The sequence below is a fragment of the Bubalus kerabau genome, chromosome 5, assembly GCF_029407905.1.
Source record: "Bubalus kerabau isolate K-KA32 ecotype Philippines breed swamp buffalo chromosome 5, PCC_UOA_SB_1v2, whole genome shotgun sequence".
Classification (NCBI taxonomy): Eukaryota; Metazoa; Chordata; class Mammalia; order Artiodactyla; family Bovidae; genus Bubalus; species Bubalus kerabau.
This window is the reverse complement of record NC_073628.1, coordinates 98,111,932-98,128,418: the sequence shown is the minus strand read 5'-3', so window position 1 is coordinate 98,128,418 and position 16,487 is coordinate 98,111,932. Positions and strand designations below refer to the sequence as shown.

At 43.8% G+C, this 16,487-nt stretch overlaps 1 protein-coding gene across 2 annotated transcripts in view; it reads left to right on the top strand.

The window, feature by feature from the left end:
* UBE4B (ubiquitination factor E4B) overlaps nucleotides 1-14,266 on the top strand; it is a 120,189-nt gene extending 105,923 nt beyond the window's left edge. For both annotated transcript variants that reach the window (XM_055582364.1, XM_055582365.1), the window contains 6 exons: nucleotides 12-156; nucleotides 3,103-3,237; nucleotides 6,167-6,358; nucleotides 12,321-12,495; nucleotides 13,076-13,222; nucleotides 13,545-14,266. In XM_055582364.1, coding sequence (XP_055438339.1) covers nucleotides 12-156; nucleotides 3,103-3,237; nucleotides 6,167-6,358; nucleotides 12,321-12,495; nucleotides 13,076-13,222; nucleotides 13,545-13,606 — 856 coding nt within the window. In that variant the 3' untranslated portion in view covers nucleotides 13,607-14,266. The remainder of the gene's footprint in view (nucleotides 1-11; nucleotides 157-3,102; nucleotides 3,238-6,166; nucleotides 6,359-12,320; nucleotides 12,496-13,075; nucleotides 13,223-13,544) is intronic.
* The last annotated feature ends 2,221 nt before the right edge of the window (nucleotides 14,267-16,487 follow it).

The following is a 16,487-nucleotide window of genomic DNA, read 5'->3' as shown; positions in this document are numbered from 1 at the left end:
TTGCTTTTCAGTTCTGGGAAGCAGTTTGTCCGCTATATAAACATGCTGATAAACGACACGACGTTCTTGCTCGATGAGAGTCTGGAGTCTCTGAAGCGGATCCACGAAGTGCAGGAGGAGATGAAGAACAAAGAACAGTGGGACCAGCTGCCCCGGGTGAGGACATGGTGCAGGGGCCCAGGCGGAGCCCTGCGCGGACGGCTGCCTCCGCGGGTCTCAAGGCTTAGATGAGACCGGCTGGCCAGCGCTTGCTGTCTCCCTCCTGTGGGCTTTTGGGAAATTCCAGCGTGGGTTTTGAGTGGGAGAGACCTTAAGACATGACTTAAAGCCAGACAATGAGCCGAGAAGTCTTTCAGAATGCGTCCTGGAAACTTCCTCTGCCTTTTTAATTGTAAAGGGCTTTTTAGGGAGAAGAGCTTTTATTGTTTGAATATGTTGATGAATATTTAGGAAAGTAACTAGGGAATAAATCTCTAGAATTCTGTCTTGCTAGAAAAGAATTTGATTTGATCTTCTGTAGACAACTGTGTGAACACCCCTGAAGGACTCTGATATAGTGTTTTTCCTTTCAATAGATCTTGCTTTTTTTATGTTCAGTTATAAATAGAAAAGAGGCCTGTCTTGCCAGGTTCCATGAGAAATGCTTGCTGTGCTGGCGGCCGCCTACTGCCGTCTCCTGACATTTATTGCAGTCGTTTAGGTGGTTCCCTGGTCATTTACTAAGCCTTTGACAGCTATTGGTTGCCTCATATATTGGCTGGTTCTGCTCCTGGTCTTGTTAGATTCAAAATCAGAACTGCTTTCCAGAAAGTAGGGAAGGCTACTTTTTCTTGACTGTAAGTAGCATGCTCAAAATGAAAAAGTTACTGAGGTTCTAAAGTCGTAGAGTCAAAACTGTCTTGTGGTGGTTGTTCAGTCGCTTTATCATTTCCGACTCTGCATCCCTGTGACTGTAGTCCACCATGCTCCTCTGTCCTCAAACGTCGAGTGTTGAAGCACATTGAGGAAGGTTTTCATTCCAAGTATTCTCACAGCTTTGATAAGAATTCTACATCTTACTCTAGCCAAAGTGCTTCAACTACAGACTTCACCCTTTTAGGGGGTTTCACCCAGAGTCCATGATTTCTGGATTTGTCTGGAGTCCATGCCAACATGCTCCTCAAGCCCCTCTAATTGTATTCGTGAGATAATGCAGTGGTTGTCGTCTTTTTCCACCCTCTAGATACACTTTGTCCTTCTCATCACTCATATTCATTTTTAGACACACCTTAAACTGTCTTGCTCCGGGGCCTCCAAAACCCTCCTCCTCTGCTCTCTGATTCACACAGGCTGCAGTCAGCCCTGCCCCTGAGCCTCCACAGCCCCAGGTGGCCCTAAGCCATCCTCCGAAGCTTATCAGTCCTTCAACTCCATCTGGCCTGGTCCCCCAGCCCTTGTAGAATGTGCCAGGGAGACCGATGAGCTGTAGTTGAAAGAGCCCCAGCTTTGGAATCCAGGGGACCTGGGTTTGACAACTGGCACTGCCACTCATTGAGTTCATCGTCTCTGTTTCCTGGCCCGTAAGTCAGAGGTAGTGCCTGCCTTGAGGAAAACTGTGAGGAGAGATGGTGGATGGTGAGGACTGAGTTCAGGACCAGCCTGAAGAATGTGTTCAGGATGTACAGCTCCTGTGGTTTTATTTGCCTTGAGACACTTCTGTCCAAAATGCTGTACTTTCTGCTGTTAGGTATTAAACTCTTACCCATCCTTTGAAGGAGGTCTTGTCCAAATACTCCCTCATAGTTGGCTCCCCATTAGGGGAGCTGCAGTGTCTCACCTTTCTCTCCACTCCTGTGATGCCCGCTTGATGTCACTCATGATGCCTGTGCGGGACCAGCTTATGCTGTCCATGTTGGGATGTGGTTCTGCAGCACATTGTCTTGTCCAGGGCCAGTGCTTATCATAAGAGCTTTTGTTTATGAGGTGACTGAGCACATAATATTGATTTTTTTTCTGTGTTAATGGATGGGGAAAGGGCATAAATAATCCCTGACGAATGCTATTTCAGAAATCAGTTCCACTTGGCTTTGAAATCACTTCCTGCCTCCCCTCTCCCTGCCTGCTCCTCCCCAGTGCTCAGACCTCAGTTGTCTTCTCTTCTCTTTCCACACACGACTTTCCCTAGGTCGTGTGTTCCTTGGTGAGGGTGCTGGTTGGAGTTTTGACGTAAGAGTAATTCTTTGTCAGGAGAGACTGTCCCAGATGCTGCAGGGCATCTCCAGCTCGTGCCCATTTAATGCCAGTGATGTGTCCCTCCTACTTCCAGTTATCAGGCAACCGGAAGTACTCCCACACAGTACCTGATGCCCCTAGTTGAAAACCGCTGCAGGCCGACCTCATCTGTTCCAAGGCTTTTACTGTCTGTATTCTAAAGATTCCAAAATGTGCCTCCCAAGCTCGGCTCACTCTTGATTCAGGCTTATGTAAGTTGATTCAGGCTTATGTAACTAGCTGTTGACTTGCCTCTGCCCGGGGTTCTACTAGGATCTCCACTTGTGTCCAAAAGTTGTTTTCCGGATCTCCTCTGCCCTGTCTCAGAAAATGAGGACTGCATTCTACTCAGTGCTCTGGGTCAGCACCTGTGGAGTCTTCCTTGATTCCTCTCGCTGTCTCAGCAAATGCCCCTAGGCTCTCTCTCAAAATATATTCATTGTCTGACCTCTTTGCTCTGCCTCTAGACCACTACTGTCTCTTACCTGGAGAAGACTCCTCTGTGGTCTCTCAGCCTTCACCCTTGCAGTGTACACTCCAGAAGGATGGTGTTAAAATCTCAGTTGGCTTCATTTTTTTTTTCCCTTCAGCCGTGCCTTGTGGCATGTGTAAATCTTAGTTTCCCGACCAGGAATCAAACCTGTGCCTCCTGGATTGTCTGATGGCAAAAGGAATACACCTCAGTAATCTGGAACATTTGCCATGCAGGTGGTTCTATGATTCCCCAAGTCTGTTGGCGGTATAACACACTTCCCTAGTTATGAGCTGACTGTATTTTTCCCTTGCACTTGGAGCTTGGTGAGCTGGCGACTAGCACTGAGATGTGTCTGGCATCTGTTCACTGTTCCCCAGGATCAGCAGCAGGCTCGCCAGTCCCAGCTCGCTCAGGACGAGCGCGTTTCGCGCTCCTATCTTGCCCTGGCGACGGAGACGGTGGACATGTTCCATATCCTCACCAAGCAGGTCCAGAAGCCGTTCCTGAGACCCGTGAGTAGAACCTTCGGGGTATTTGTTTTGTCTGTTGGATTCAACATTCAGAACCTATCAACTTAGAACTAAATATAGTCGTCATTGAAATTTTGGGTGTTTTAGCATCACAGTCACCGATCAGTTAATTCTGTCACTGAGTTTGTTCCCAGTTATGTAATTGATATGCACAGCACTCTGCTGATACACTGAAGTCTGCAGGCAGTCACTTTTAATTCACTTTCTGCTGAGACAGCACATTGGATTATTAATGTTGAAGCTGTGGCATATTTTTATCATTATTGATTCTTGTGTTTTATTTATAAGAAAAGTATAAAGTGACATCAATTGGAAATTAGAGTTTATTAAGTAGAAACAATTGACATATAAGATTTTTGGTTCTCTTCAGTGTAGCTTTGTTACATTCAAGAAGTCAAAGGTTATTGAGAGCCTTAATTAGGGTTTATGATAGGTCACTGGTAGACAGAATGTTTGGCTTTGACTTGATTGAAGAGACCTGGATCCTGTTTCTGAAGTCAAAGCTGAGAGGCATAAATGAAAATCTCTGCTATGCTTTGACCACCCCCTCAACACACACACACACACACACACACACACACACACGGAGTTTAGGGGCGTTATAATGTGGCCACGACAAGGGTAATAAGGAAGGCAAGAAAGGGACCTCAGATTTGGTATTTCCTCTAGTTTCTCTCTCTTTTTTAAAAAGAAATTTTTGGATGCACAGCACAGCATGTGGGATCTTAGTTCCCCAGGGATCAAAACCGTACCCCCTGTAGTGGAAACACAGCCTCAGCCACTGGACCTCAGGATAGTCCTCTCCCTGTTTACTCTTACCTTCAGGATTATCACCACACCCTGGCCTGGGTGCAGCTCGCGAGATGGGCCCCCTCCCCTGTCCCCTTTCCATTTCATGTCTTTTCAAAAATAGATTTCAGCACAGGAGCAGCAGAGAATGAAGCAAACAGTGCATCATTAAAAGCATAAGAACACGGCAACTCATTTAGACAAGGTATTTCAGACACTTGCTTCCCTTAAAACCTTGCAAATGGAGTTTCTATAAACTTTTTCTGTAAAGGCCAGACAGTGAATAGTTTATATGTTGTGGGCCGCACAGTCTCTGTCTCAGCTACTAACTCTGCTGTTACTGTGTTCCAGTGACTGCCTCAACTGAGGCAGCAGGCTGGATTTGTCTTACAGCCCGGAATGTGCCAGTCCCTGCTCTAAGTCATGTTGTATTTTATGTTCAGGTGCCCCGATGGCAGTGCCTTCTGGTTGTTTAGAGGGTCGGAAACTATAAAAAGTATTTGAGAGACTTCCCCGGTGGTCCGGTGGCCAAGATTTTGAGCTCCCGACGCAGAGGGACCGATCAGGGAACTGGATCCCCCATGCCCGAGCTAAGAGTTCACATGCCTCAATGAATATCGAAGATCCCTTGTGCCACAGCTAAGACTCCACACAGCCAAACAGATAAATAAATAAAAAGAAATATTTAAAAATATCATTTGAGACTAAATTATCATAAAGCCTTTTGTTAGCTCTAAATTCTTCATTTTTAAAGGAAATTATTGAAAGCTAAGTCTAATATTTTCATGTCAGTTAAAATTAATTTTTTTCAAGATCTACTCACTGATCGGAGCTGCCACACACGGGGGTCGTGGTCTCTGCCCCCAGGCTTTGCCTCTGCCTGCCATCATCTTTCTTTTTCCTTTGCTGTACTGTTTTCGCCTTCTGGGCTGATCTTGGCTGGTCAACACAAAACTCTCCCACTTCAGAAAGAAAAATGACCAGTTATATTCTATTCTTAATCACTCTTTTATCTCATGGTTTCTTAACAAATATAGGAATACGGTGGGGGAGGGAGGCGTAAGAGGAAGAGGATGTATGTATATATATAGCTGATTCATGTTGTATACCAGAAACTGACACAGCATTGTAAAGCAATTATCCTCCAATTAAAATTTTTTTTAATAATTTAAAAGTTATGGATGTATTATCAAGACATAGAGTATTTGGAAATTGTGGATCAAAAATGATAGTGTTTATAGAATAATAGCATGGATATATTCATCTTAACCCAAGGGATGACATTCCATCATACTTCAGTGAAGAATAGTAGATTAAAGAATATATATTTATCAAAAAAAAAAATACAGAATACTATACTTTGTGCAAGAGTAGGTCCTTTAAAAGCCAAGTTTAAGTTGAATTTGTATAGATCCAGTCATTAAATTTAATAAAAACCTTGTTCCTTAAATAGAAGCCTTCAAGACTCATATTTATGGCCACTGTTTAATACTCTTGAAGTGAGATTTCCCCTCTCTGGTTTCCTTAAAGCAGTGTATGCCCACGTGTAGTAGTCCTGTATCATCTAGTGGGGTTATGGCATGTTACTTCATACTTACCTTCTAGTTGTTTCATTTGTTTTGTTTCACCGGCTTGATTTAAAACTATTTAAGACAGATTTTATCTTCTCTTTTATATTTCTCTGCTCTTTGCATCTGATAAAAGAGAATGGTGCATATTGTCTAAACTGCCAGGAACATTGGAAATTTATAAACATAATACGTAAAGATGGCTGAAAGAGCAGACTCAAACTTCTGTGACTTGTTTCTCAGCAAATTCGAAGTGATTGTTGTTTTTATAATTAAAAACATGAATTTAAAGAAAAGGTTGCTTTTTTGGTATTTATAAATATTTCATCAGGCTGCAGCATTCTGTTAAGCATTAGAATTGTTGGCTTAGAAATGGAGAGTAAAGAGAAGGCTGAATAGAATGTCCTTCAGCTTATATGATGTAGCACAGGTAAGGGATTCTTTGAATGTCTATCCTGTCAATTCCTGGCCCTGCAGTCTCTGAAAGGGGAGTGTTTGGTCCTCCTTACTTGACCTGACAGCTTGACTTGCCCTGTTATCCTGTGATTCCCTAGGAACTTGGACCCCGATTGGCCGCGATGCTGAACTTCAATCTTCAGCAACTCTGTGGCCCGAAGTGCCGTGACCTGAAAGTTGAAAACCCCGAGAAATATGGCTTTGAACCAAAGAAGCTGTTGGACCAACTGACCGATATTTACTTGCAGCTGGACTGTGCCCGGTTCGCGAAAGCCATCGCTGACGACCAGGTCAGTGCCTGGGGGGCGGGCGACTTGAGTTTGCTTCCTTGTGGATGTCCTGGCAGACTCCGTGCACATCCCTCTGTTTCTGGATTTTCCCCACTGGAAATCAAGGAAGGGGACACATTGCAAAATGTAGCTTGGAAAGTTTTTAGGATGTAAAAAATAACAGCCACAGCGGCAAGGGAAACTTGTCTGGTGTAAATGGAGATGAACAGGTGAGCTCTCAGATCCATTTCCAGTTGAGTTTGTAACCTGTCATGGTAAGGGCCTTGCTTGACAAATCTCTTAAGCTCAGAAGAAACCCTGTTTTCTCAGGGAGTCTCTTCAGCTTCAGTGCTGCTGTTAATTCTGTGGTTCCAGGTTTCAGACCTTGTTTGTTATTTTTACATCCTTCCCTCCCTTATTCCTTGAGTTCTGGTGATCACATCCATTTTGTGGTTTTCATTTCCACAGCTGCCAATTTAGTTCCAGCAACCCCAGTCCAGCCTTGATTTTTAATTTTTCAGAATCTACGGGGCTTCTTCTCCCTCCATGTTCCTCTGTCCTGCAGCATCTTCAGCACCTTAGTAACTAATGGTTATTAACCACATGTCAGGGTTTAACCTCCTTTCATGGTTTCACTTTTGACTCTCACAAAATCCTGAGATACAGATTCCCTTGGATTCCTCACGCCCTTGGAGGCACACAGAGTTTAGAGAGCCACACGGTTAGCGTGGGGCAGAGACAGGGCTCCTCCCCAGTGTCTGCCCTGAGTCTGTTCTCAACTTCTCTGCTTTCTGCTTAAAATGCCCCAACGTTCCATGTTCGTTTCCATCTCTCCATCTTTGTTCACGTTCTTTTTCCAGATATTACTCACCTCTCAGGGTAACTGTCACTAGGAATTCCAGAAGGTTTGTTGTTGTTGTTGTTGTTGATTTATTTATTTACTGGCTGCCCTGCACGGCATGTGGGATCTTAGTTCCCTAACCAGGGATCGATCTTGCATCTCCTGCATCCCTGCATTGGAAGCACGGCATCATAACCAGTGGACCACCAAGGAAGTCCCCTCCAGAAGGTTCTTTACTTACATATCATCTAAAGGTCAAAATAGGGAAATTGCAGGTCCTTTTTTGTGTTTTTCCAGTAAAAGCTTTATTGAGACATACATCACATGCGTAGTAGGTACTTTTAGATATAAGCAGGAGATGTGGTCTTGACAAAGTACCTGCAATGGAAAAAAACCACATATGTCTAAAATAGTTTTTCTGCAAAAAAGTAGTGGTAAAGGAACAGGTTAGGTGTTTGCAGTTATTTTGAGGAGATACTGAAATGATTCTCCCGTCTGCGACTGTATAATACTGCATATATTGAGAAATGGAAGATAAACGGTAGTCTTAGGAGGGCCAGGAAATGGAAACGCTCACCATGTGAGCTCAGGGCGTCCGCCTTGGGCAGCAGGCCGACTAGAACGGGGCCTCAGCCCAGCCAGAAGTCAGGGGTGAGAAGTCCCCAGGGACTCTTCCCCTTTTAACAGTCAGGGACTCCAAAGGGTCATTAGCCAGCTCCCTCTTCTCTTGGTAGGTTTTACTGTGGCCACCACAACACAAGAAGTTAATGTAACACAAAGCTTGCAGTGTGGATGAACACAGCATACCCAGTGAGACAGTGAAAACCAAAGGGTTGCTTCCTACTGCTTTCCTTGGTGACCAGTAAACCATCCACACTCCCTGGTAATGCCTGTGGATTTTGGTGGTGGCCTGTGGTGGCCCTCAGGTCTGCTTCAATGTCTCAGTAGCCCTGTTCTTCCAGACCCTTGAGGCAACCACACAAGTGCTGGTGACACCATGGGGAGAAGAACACTTTTTAAGTGGGTTTTTTGCCGCGTTGTACAGTGTGATGTTTGTCTTGATTTTTGGACACTTTGCATTTATGTTGGCTGTAAGCCAGTGAGGGGCCTGCCAACTGGATTGTTTTGGAAGAGAGTCTGGGTGGTGGGGAGGGGCAGAAGGATGGAAGACTGGAAGGCTCCAGGGAGGTGGTAGCGCTTTGTTATCTCCTTTGGGGGCAGTGCTGTTGATTTGCTCTGGTTCCGTCTGGTGTGTCTTATTTTCCTGGGAAGACAAAAGGAAGAAGAAAGTGGCAGCCGAGCAAGAGAAGAAGCAGAGAGCCTTCCACGCATGAGAGCGGGTGGAAGACAGGTGCCCAGGACAGGTGACAGGAGACACCAGTACAAGGAGCCCTGAGCTTTACACACAGGTCTGAGCAGAGCGCCCCTGGTCAGGATGGGAGGAAGCGGGGCGGGCAACAGGACAGCTGTGCCCAAAGCCTGGAGAGCCTAGAAGAGAGGTCCTAGCCTGATTTGGGAGCCGTGTCCAGGGCTGCATCTCCCTGTGCTTTCCGGACAGATGGATGGCAATCTGATGCTCCTGGAGCACTGTCTGTTAACACCATGTTTCGTGAAAAAATGATAGTAAAGAGCCCACCTGAAATCTCACTTCTCCTATGCACTTTTTTTTTTTTTAATTGAGGTGAAAGTCACATAACACAAAGTGCACCACGTTGACGTGTACAATCCAGTGGCATTTACACAGTCACAGTGTTGGACAAGCATCCCCTCTCTAGTTACAGAACATCCTATCACTCCCGTAAGGAAGTCTTGTATCCATTAAGTAGCCACTATCTCTCTCACCCCAGCCCCTAGCAACCACTAAACTGCTTTCTGTCTTTATTTTACCTATTTTTATATTTGCCTATTTGCCTATTCTGGATACTTCATATAAATGGAATGATACAATGTATATAACTTTTTTGTCTGGCTTCTCTCATGTAGCATGTCTTCAAAGTTCCTCTATGTTATACATGTATCAGTACCTAGTTCCTTTTTTTTTTTTTTTAACATTTATTTATTTTTGGCTTTGTGGGGTCTTCATTGCCACACACACGGGCTTTTCTCTAGTTGTGGAGAGCAGGGGCTACTCTCTAGTTGCGGTGCACTGGCTTCTGTTGTTGTGGAACATATTGACACGTGGACTTCACGTGTTGCAGCACATGGGCTGTAGAGCACAGGCTCAGTAGTTGCGACACAGGGGGCTTAGTTGCCCTGTGGCCAAGGGGTCCTGCTGGCCCAGAGATTGAACCCATGTCTCCTGGTGGCTCAGACTGTGAAGAATCTGCCTGCAATGTGGGAGACCAGGGTTTGATCCCTGGGTCAGGAAGATCTCCTGAAGAAGGAAATGTCTACCCACTCTAGTATTCTGGCCTGGAGAATTCCATGGACAAAGGAGCCTGGTGGGCTACAGTTCATGGGGCTGCAAAGCAGTGAGACAAAGTATTTGTGTAAATACCTATTTTCAATTCTTTGGGATATACTTAGGAGTAGAATTTCTGAGTCATATGGTAATTCTGTGTCTAACAGTCCCACAAGCCCACGAGTAGTGTACGAGGGTTCTAATTTCTCCACATCCTCACCAACACTTGCTATTTTCTGGTGTTTTTGTTCTGTTTTGTTTTTAATAGACACCCTAGTGGGAGTGAAGTGGTATTTCACTGTAGTTTTGATTTGCATTTCCCTAATGACAAGTGCTTGTTGGCCATTTGTGTATCTTTTTTGGAGAACTGTATATTCAAATCCTTCATCCATTTTTTTCCCCTTACCTGCACCAAGTGGCTTGTTAGATCTTTTCATGGACCAGGGATTGAACGCAGGCCCTCGGTAGTGAAAGCATGGAGTCCTAAACACTTGACCACCAGGAAATTCCCCTTTATCCATTTTTGAAATCGGATCCTTTCTGTTTTGTTCTTTATATATTCTGTGTGAGTTCTTTAATACTTTCTGGATACTAGACCTATACCAGATACATAATTTGCAGATATTTTTATGTCTAATTTTGTATTTATTCTGTATGATCCTTGATGTCAAGGACAACATCTTTGCTTCCTCTCCAGTCCCATCCACGCTGAACTTGAAGCAGCAGCTCAGTAATCTATATTTGTTTGATTAATTGATGCTGCTGCTCTTTGACACTGAATGCCATGTCCCCTTATCATAAGTGCCCTTTGATTTCTGATAATGTTTATCCACTGCTGTATCTTAGAAGTTGACTCTACAGCAGGCACAAGTCAGTCAGTTAAAAACTCAATCATCTTTTTTGCGGGGGTGCCACGTGTCATGTGGGATCATAGTTCCCTGACCAGGGATTATACCCATATACCCTACATTGGGAGCACAGAGTGTTTAATCACTGTACTGCCAGGAAAATCCAAAATTTCTTTTGAGAAATAAGAGTGGGTGATGTTTTCGAGACCACCAGCTGAACAGAGGCATTCAAGGTGAATCATCACAGTGGTGTGGACAGCAGCGGCCACGCTGTGCGTTTTTGCCCTTTCAGCATCTGACTGTGAACTTCTGGCCGTTTATTTCCCTGTGACGTGAAAAATCACTCAGTTGTGTCCGATTGTTTGCGACCCCATGGACTGTAGAGTCCATGGAATTCTCCACGCCAGAATACTGGAGTGGGTAGCTCTTCCCTTCTCCAGCGGATCTTCCTAACCCAGAAATCAAACTGGGGTCTTCTGCATTGCAGGCAGATTCTTTACTAATTGAGCTATCAAGGAAGCCCTAGGGGATGGGGATGGTGGCTTATCTGGCTCATAGTAAGTAGATACAAAATAAAGTATCTGTTGAACTAAAGTAGTAATTTAGTTTCAGAAAACTACAACTATTATTGCTAGGCCCAGGCAAAAAGAAAAACACTTGGTCCTTTGCTCTTTTCCCACATGGATTGAATAAGGAACATGGGTGTGTATGGAGAGAGAAAGTGAGTGTGTGCACTTATTTAGAAACTGAAGTTTAAAAAAGGATAGAAGGAAGACTGAGGACTTGGAATACGCATTCTGAGAAAACGCAAGCACTAAGATGAATTCATCCCACAGATGTATGTTCTTGTGAATCCTCGTTTAGAAATCACAGGTCACTGATTTAATCATTCCCCGCCTATCTTTGTATCACTAAAGTGGCACGTGGCCAGTGTAAATGCCAAGTATGATATACTTTGCTGTTTTGAAATGGCAGTGATTGATATAAATTAGGCACCTGTAGAGTAGGTGTTACTACCAGCATTTTACACCCAAAGAGACTGGAGCTAAGGAGAGTTAGAGCCTTGCCTAAAACCACACAGTGGGTAGATGGTGAAGCCAGGTTTGAAGTCCAGGGTCGCCTGGATCTGTGGTGGGGCTTACCCTGCTGGTCATCCCTCCCACTCTCACAGGCATAATCCCTGTCTGCTCCAATCAGCCAAGCCTCTGACATTTAATAGCATTAAACTAAAAGATCTTAAAGAAGCATCAAAGAATGGGAGAAAGCTCCTGTTGATTATGAACTCTGTTTGGGTTGATTTCACCATGTTTACCTTTAGGGAAAAGAACTGAACTGTCTACCTCCTCTTGCAGGGTATTGGGTCTCTGCGTGCTGTGCATAGTCCTTCAGTTATGTCCAACTCTTTGCGACCCATGAACCTAGCCCACCAGGCTCCTCTGTCCATGGGGATTCTTCAGGCAAGAACACTGGAGTGGGTTGCCATGCCTTCCTCCAGGGGATCTTCCCAGCCCAGGGGTCAAACTGAGGTCTCCCACACTGCAGGCGGATTCTTTACCATCTGAGTGCCTTACGAAGACTGAACTAGACTAGATTTCCTTTTCTTTTTAATATTAAAATTTTAAGAGAAATGCATGTGTGCTGTAAAAGTAATTAAAAATTTTTTTAATTCCTCTCATTTGCCTCAGTCCTAAAGCCGCTTCCAGAAGTAATGACCTTGTACAGTTTGGTTTGGATTAGCCCAGTCTTTATGTATTTATAGCCATGTCAAAGTATACTTATATATACTGATAATTTTAGGGCTTTTTCAGAAAACAGAGCCTACTTTGGATGTTTTCTGCAGGTTTATTTTTTCCATTTATATTTACATCTCACGTTGTCTTTCCTCGTTTGCAGAGATCCTACAGCAAAGAGTTGTTTGAAGAAGTTATTTCAAAAATGCGGAAGGCAGGAATCAAATCCACCATAGCGATAGAGAAGTTCAAGCTTCTGGCTGAGAAAGTAGAGGAGATTGTGGCTAAGAATGCACGGGCAGAGATTGACTACAGTGATGCCCCAGACGAGTTCAGAGGTGAGTGGACCCACTTTTCTTATACCAAATTCTTTGATTTAACCTGAAACCTATGACATTAGAAGATGTTCTGTGTTCTCCTTGCTTTTTGAGACTCTTGGTCTGAAATTGAAATTACCATTGCCTAATTTTAGTTCATATTATAAATGACAAGGGGGAAAAATGCTTAGCCTGATTTCAAACCAGATAACGGCCCTGAAAATTCTAAGGTCAGCCTTGCCTTTGCAGGCAGGGATTCGTATGTTCCAAGAATTATGAGGAGTACTAAGAGGAAGGGTTAATTCTAGTCTGCCACCTTCACTGCTTGCTGCTGTGTCTGTCTTACTGTCTTTTTTTCTCTAATTTTTCCTCTCTGTAGCTGACAGTAGCTGTCACTCAGTAGCTGACAAAAGGGTACTTTCCTCTCTGCAAAAGGCCAAGTGTGTGCTTTTATCTAATGCTGATTTTCTTCTAAACCTCGGGGCCTGGTCTGGGCCATTTGGTTGCTGCTCTATTTTTCACTGATAGGAGGGACTTTGTTTTGTATTCTTTTTCAGTTGTAGGCACTATTGTTTGATTAGAATTTGCTTTGTCTCTGTAGACCCTCTAATGGACACCCTGATGACTGACCCCGTGCGACTGCCCTCCGGCACCATCATGGACCGCTCCATCATCCTGCGGCACTTGCTGAACTCCCCCACGGACCCCTTCAACCGGCAGACGCTGACAGAGAGCATGCTGGAACCAGGTAGAGGAGGGTAGAGCTTGAGCCGCAGTGCCTGCACCTGCCCCAAGTAGTGGGGCCAAAAATCCTGTATCAGAGAGTAACCAAAAGGGGAAATTTAACAAATCCAGACACTCCATGGTTTCTGACACTTTGTAACGGAAAAGACACAAAGCATTCTTTGCTCTTTTTCGCTATAGAATTCCAGTCTTTACTGTTCATGTCCTCTTTGTCAGTCTTCAGTTCCGTGAGGGTATAAATGGCCCTTTCTTTATAGTGAACTGCAGGCATCATCTCTCAGGAAAAGGCCATCCAGGGCATTAATTCTTTCCTTTTCTTTTCTCAGTGCCAGAACTGAAAGAACAGATTCATGCCTGGATGAGAGAGAAACAGAACAGTGATCACTAAACCACCCTGCCTGCCCACCTTCTGCTGGAAACAGCCAGGGCCAGCGAGGCAAACCAGAGCGATGGTGCACATGCTGTTCAAACATTGGAGGCAAAATACACCATGAGCCCACCCAGAGCGACCAGACGGTGGAGACCTGAAGGGACGTGAACAAGAGGAGGAGCCCAATTCCTGTACATATATTTAAGTGACAAACGTGGTCAAAAGCTTGAAGGACACACTTGATGATTGCTTGTATAATAGAGCACGTCCTTCGTATGTCACAGTTTGGGGCTTTTGCAGCAGAAGTCTTTTAGTGATTGATGACACATGGGTCTGGGCAGCATCCCTTTCATCTTTTTTTTTTTTCCCCCACTAAATCCAATATCCGTTGATTTTGATTGTGATTAGAGAACCTTGGACATTTTGCTGCTAAAGAATCTCCCCCCTCCTACCCTCTTCCTGATCCTACTTGCACTGCTGTGGATTTTTTTTTTTTAAGTGAAGCAAAAACAAAAATAAACTCCTTTCCTTGGCCCTCCAAACATATATTCTGTGAGATAACTGTGCCTGCAACAAGTGTTAATCCCGGGATCGTATTTTTATATCATATTCACGTATTTGTTTTTTTAATTGGTGTTAGATGACATGATTAATAAAAGAGGCAAGATATTTTCAGAATTTGAATTTTAGTTTTTTTTTTTTCCTTTCAAAATGTCCTTTAATTTTTTTTTTTTTTTCCTAATTATTCTAAACAAAATGAAGAGTATCTTATTGCTCTGGTCATTGTAGTAAGCCCACTATCAGGAATCTGAAGAACAGCTGCAGCAAAGGAAGCATTTAAGTGTATCAGGATTTCATGTCTTATGGTTTGGGTGTTGGGGGGTTGGGTTTTTCTTTTAATGCTCTGTGACATTTCTAAATCTTTACAGTTATTCTATGAGGGTAAATAAATTCCTCAACCCTGAGTCTCTGAGTTCAAGGCAGGGTTGTTTGTATGGATGTGTCCTGTGGGGCTTGGCCTTACCAAAGCAAAAAAGGGTGCAAGAAATGTGGAAGTATGTCTGCTTGTGAAACACACACGCACAGACACACACACCCACACCCACGCACATAAACATAAAAGACTTTTTGTATTACTGCTCTGCACTTACCATACTTGAATTCTTGAATTTCCTTTGGGGTAAAAGAGGATTTTGAAACCATAAAGTGTTTTGAAAAAATGAATTCTACAAAACATACTTTCTTTTCCTTTTTCTCCCCCCGCCACTCCACAGACAGTGTCCTCTGTTCAATTCCTAACGCAAACTCCAATAAATGGTGATACACATTCAGAAGGAATCTTCTTTGAGTCTCTTCTTTTTGTGGAAAACAAAGGGGTGGGTGAAGAGCAAGAGCCAAATGTGTTCACATGTGGTGCACGGTCTCTACCAGAGCCAGTTGCTATTTTTAAAAGAAACCCCTACCGCATGTCAGTCTCGGTGCTCCAGTTGGTTCTCGTGTCACTGTTTGCTTGTTCGAGCGGGTTGACTTTGCAGTGTTCAGTCTCTGGTTCTCAGGTGGTTTACTCTATTGCAAATATCTTTTCACTGACCTTTGAAATTTTTCTCCTGTGCTAACCATCTCATGAACATTATCTTAGGCACTGCAGTTGATAAAACTTTGCCTAACAGCTTGTGAAATAAGAGAAAGTGTTTCTGCAAAATTTGCTATGTGCCAAGCTCTGCCAAAACCTGTACGTTGATGGTTTCATTTTCTAAGATGATACTCTCATCTTTGTTTTTTTCCAGCAGATCAAAGTGAGGGGTTTGGAGGGGTTAGGTCATCTGCCAAATGTCACCTGTTCAGTTAGGAGAAGAGCAGGTGTCCTGGCTCCAAAGTCCTTGGCGCGCCCTCCACCCCCACCCCTCCACCCCCAGTGTATTTAAAAGCAAAGACATCACTTGCCAACAAAGGTCTGTATAATCAAAGGTATGGTTTTTCCAGTAGTCATGTATGATGTGAGTTGGATCATAAAGAAGGCTGAATGCCAAAGAATTGATGCTTTTGAATTGTGGTGCTGGAGAAGATTCATGAGAGTTCCTTGGACAATATGGAGATCAAACCAGTCAATCTAAAGGAAATCAACCCGGAATATTCATTGCAAGGACTGATGCTGAAGCTTAAGCTCCAGTACTTTGGCTACCTGATGTGAAGAGCTGACTCATTAGAAAAGACCCTAATGTTCAGAAAGATTAAAGTCAGGAGGAGAAGGAAGTGACAGAGGATAAGATGGTTGGATGTCATAACCAACTGAATGATCATGAATTTGAGCAAACTGGGAGTTAGTGAAGGACAGGGAAGCCTGGTGTGCTACAGTCTATAGGGTCACAAAGATTCGGACACAACTGAGTGACTGAACAACAACAATTGTCCTTACAACAACAACAACAATTCTATCTTGTGAAATGGCTTCTCATATCCCTCTGATGATATTAGTGGTGGCTTTTGGAATTTTGTATTACTGTGTAGTTTCTCTTCCAGGTTCCTTTGGCTTTTGTTTTTCTGTTGTTTTTTGTTTGTTTTGTTTTTTAATATTTATTTGGCGGTTCCAGGTCTTAGTTGCAGCATGTGAGATCTAGTTCCCTGAGCAGGGATCAAACCCGGACCTCCTGCATTGGGAGGGTACAGTCCTAGCCACCACATCACCAGGGAAGTCTCCCTTTGGCCTTTGTTTAATCTTTTTTATGTTACAGGATTTCCTCAGATACATAATGCTGTTTACCTATCTGTAGTAATAGAGTGGACTGAGAATCTGGGCTAACTTTTTGTATGCCACTTGGTAGAACTTCAATAGTAGTGCTCACATTTCTTAAGCTTTGCCGGGGTTTGCAGCATAAATCATCCCCTTCTGGGTTTTCCT